The sequence below is a fragment of the Triticum urartu genome, chromosome 6A (assembly GCF_056163025.1).
Source record: "Triticum urartu cultivar PI428250 chromosome 6A, HENAU_Tu73, whole genome shotgun sequence".
NCBI classification, from domain to species: Eukaryota; Viridiplantae; Streptophyta; class Magnoliopsida; order Poales; family Poaceae; genus Triticum; species Triticum urartu.
Genome location: NC_141878.1, coordinates 59,982,560 through 59,985,438, shown reverse-complemented (window position 1 = coordinate 59,985,438; position 2,879 = coordinate 59,982,560). Strand labels below are relative to the sequence as shown.

General features: G+C 47.1%; 1 protein-coding gene across 1 annotated transcript; it reads right to left on the bottom strand.

Annotated features, from left to right (window-relative positions):
• Positions 1-684: 684 nt before the first annotated feature.
• LOC125515999 (aquaporin PIP2-5) lies at positions 685-1,961 on the bottom strand. The gene has a single exon (XM_048681481.2). It carries the CDS (start codon positions 1,818-1,820, stop codon positions 933-935), a length of 888 nt encoding a protein of 295 aa, XP_048537438.1. The 5' UTR covers positions 1,821-1,961; the 3' UTR covers positions 685-932.
• Positions 1,962-2,879: the final 918 nt, after the last annotated feature.

The window sequence follows — 2,879 nt, the reverse complement described above, 5'->3', positions numbered from 1 at the left end:
TATTTTCATTGCCTCTAGCTTTTGTACATCCGAAGCACACAAACTTATTGTGGGGAATACACGGCACTATAATCCTATCCTGGCTTCGATAATCTTATGCCCGGAGAAAGCAGTTCTTTCTAACTGCAATCACATGCATGTGTCATGTGTGCCAGAGCTGTACCAAGTTGCTTATAATTGCCGAGTCAAGTTTTGGATCAAACTCGGCGGACGGAAGTTTGCCGAGTTCCCGATAAAATGAACTAGGCGAAGTTCTGGAACTCGGGACAAAACCAGATTCTAGTAGTGAGAGAGGAGCAGCGATCATCTTTTCTTCACTTGTCAGTTTGCTCGCATTTGCTGGTCATTTCATTGTCCTGATTTTCAGCCTACCAATAGTATTAGACCTCTTAGGCAGCGAACATTCGGTAGGAAGCATGGCAATTGCGAACCTTTTTAAGGGCAAGTTCTTCAGAGCACAGATGACAATTTCTCAGAAACACATGGCAAATTCTTGGCAAACAAAGGATTTGCTGTGAAAATTGTCGAGCTCGCTCGAAGGAATTGCCACTCTTGACACATAAAAGCGAAGGTTCACTGAGTAGCATTACCAATAATATTTAGGACAATTTGGCAAATAAGAAGAACCACTTGTCTATGCCTTTTTTCATGGAGTTATGATCCTCGTGACATGGTCACATGGAGTACCATCTGAATTTGCATGAATGCCTACATTTCCAAGGACAGGATCCCTAGTCTCTGGTGTCGTTTCTTACATCGTCAGAGCCCTCTCAGATTGAGTTATGATCCTCGTGATAATATTTATTAAATTTACATTTTACAGCGTGTCAAAAAAGACATTATCAACCAGAAAAGCAGTACTGGTGTCGTTTCTTACATCGCCAGAGCTCTCTCAGATTGATTACCATCACCTCTTGGTGTGTGTGGCTCCATCAACAGCCGAGGCGTCGGAATCCATTGTCGAAGTTGAAGTGTGGCTTGGCGGCGGCACCGCCCCTGAGGATGTACTGGTGGTACGCCATGGCCACGGCGGCGCCGGAGAACGGCCCGACCCAGAAGATCCACTGCTCGCTCCACGCCTTGCTGTTGTTGTACACCACGGCGGCACCCAGGCTCCTCGCCGGGTTGATCCCGGTGCCGGTGACGGGGATGGTGGCCAGGTGCGCCACCACCACCGCGAACCCGATGAGCAGCGGCGCCAGCACCGGCACGTGGGTGTCCCGCGCCATGCGCTTCGGGTCGGTGGCCGAGAACACGGTGTACACGAGGACGAAGGTGCCGGCCGCCTCGGCCAGCAGCCCCCCCGCCTTGGAGTACCCCGGCGCGACCTCGTTGGCGCCGCCGCCGTAGAGCTCGTAGTACCGCGCGCCGTGCACGGCCCTGACCATCGCCGCGCCGCAGATGGCGCCGAGGCACTGCGCCGACGTGTAGAGGAAGGCGCGGGGGAGCGACAGCTTCCTCGCCAGCAGCAGCCCGAACGTCACGGCGGGGTTGACGTGGCCACCGGAGATGCCGGCGGTGCAGTAGACGAGGACGGCGATCATGCCGCCGAAGGCCCACGCGATGCCCAGCACGCCGGCGCCGCTGCACGCTTCCGCGTCCGTCTGCCGCTTGTGGCCGATCACGGTGGCGACGGAGACGTAGACGAAGAGCAGACTGGCCATGAACTCGGCGATGATGGCGCGGTACAGGGACCACTGGCCAAGCTCGCTGGCGTCGAACAGCCGCACCGCCGGAGGGTCGAGGTAGTCCTTGGCGACGCCGATATCGTTGTTACCATGGGCCTCTCTACTCTGCTTGCCCTGTGCAGCGCCGGCCATGTCGATGTCGATCGACCTCTAGCTCAGCTGATTAATTCGGGAAGAAAAGAAGAGATCGATGGATGGAAATAATTAAGAATCGGCTAAGTATTGTGTCCATAACCTGCTGGCAAAGATGCTTCTATATATAGAGAGGAACCACAAGGCAGACGTGGTAAGCTATCTTCAAAAGAATCCAAAGAGAGGAAGGCCACTTATGCCCTAGCAGACACCATTTACAAACCACAAGCACCATTTACTCACAAGCCAAAGGCTCTCTTTTTTCTTTTTCTTGAAAAGACACCCAAAGGGCATCCTATGTCTGGTAGTAATTATCAAGCAAACCGGTAGCTAGTGCAATGAAAAAAGAGAGCCTTTTTTTTGCAAGAGAAATTTCCAACCTATTCATCAATCAAGGCAGTACATAGAACACTTAACCTTTGACGGCCAATAATCCTTAATTTTAAAAAGTAACACATTAGTCATTTTTTTTAATTTGACCAAATTTATAGGGAAAAAATATCGACATCTACGATACCAAATGATAGATATATATTAGTACAGATTTGATATTATTGTAGATGTTGATATCTTCTCTATATAAGCCTGATCAATCTTTAGAGAATTTGACTGAACACAAAATTTATACGACTATGTTTTGAGAAGGAGGTTGCATTATTTTAAATATTTGGATTCGAAACATGGAAATCATATGTGTTGAGTGACTAAAAGTCTGTTAGAACATTATCAATAGTTCCTCACGTTATTTACATATATAGTACAATACCCAAAATAGTGCTCAAATTTCTTGCATAACTAATTTTTAAAATTTGGCCAAGTTTGCAAAGAAAAACTATCAACATACACCACACCAAATGATAGATATATTCATACTGATTTGGTATTGCTGTAGATGTTGATTTTTTTTTTGTGTATAAGCATGATCAAAGTTTATGAATTTGTTGACTAGGACAAAATTTATATGATTTATGTTTTGAGAAGGAGGGGGTATTCAAATATTTAAAGTGAAAACTTGGAAATCATATGTGTTGAGGGACTAAAAGTATTTCTTTCTTACTT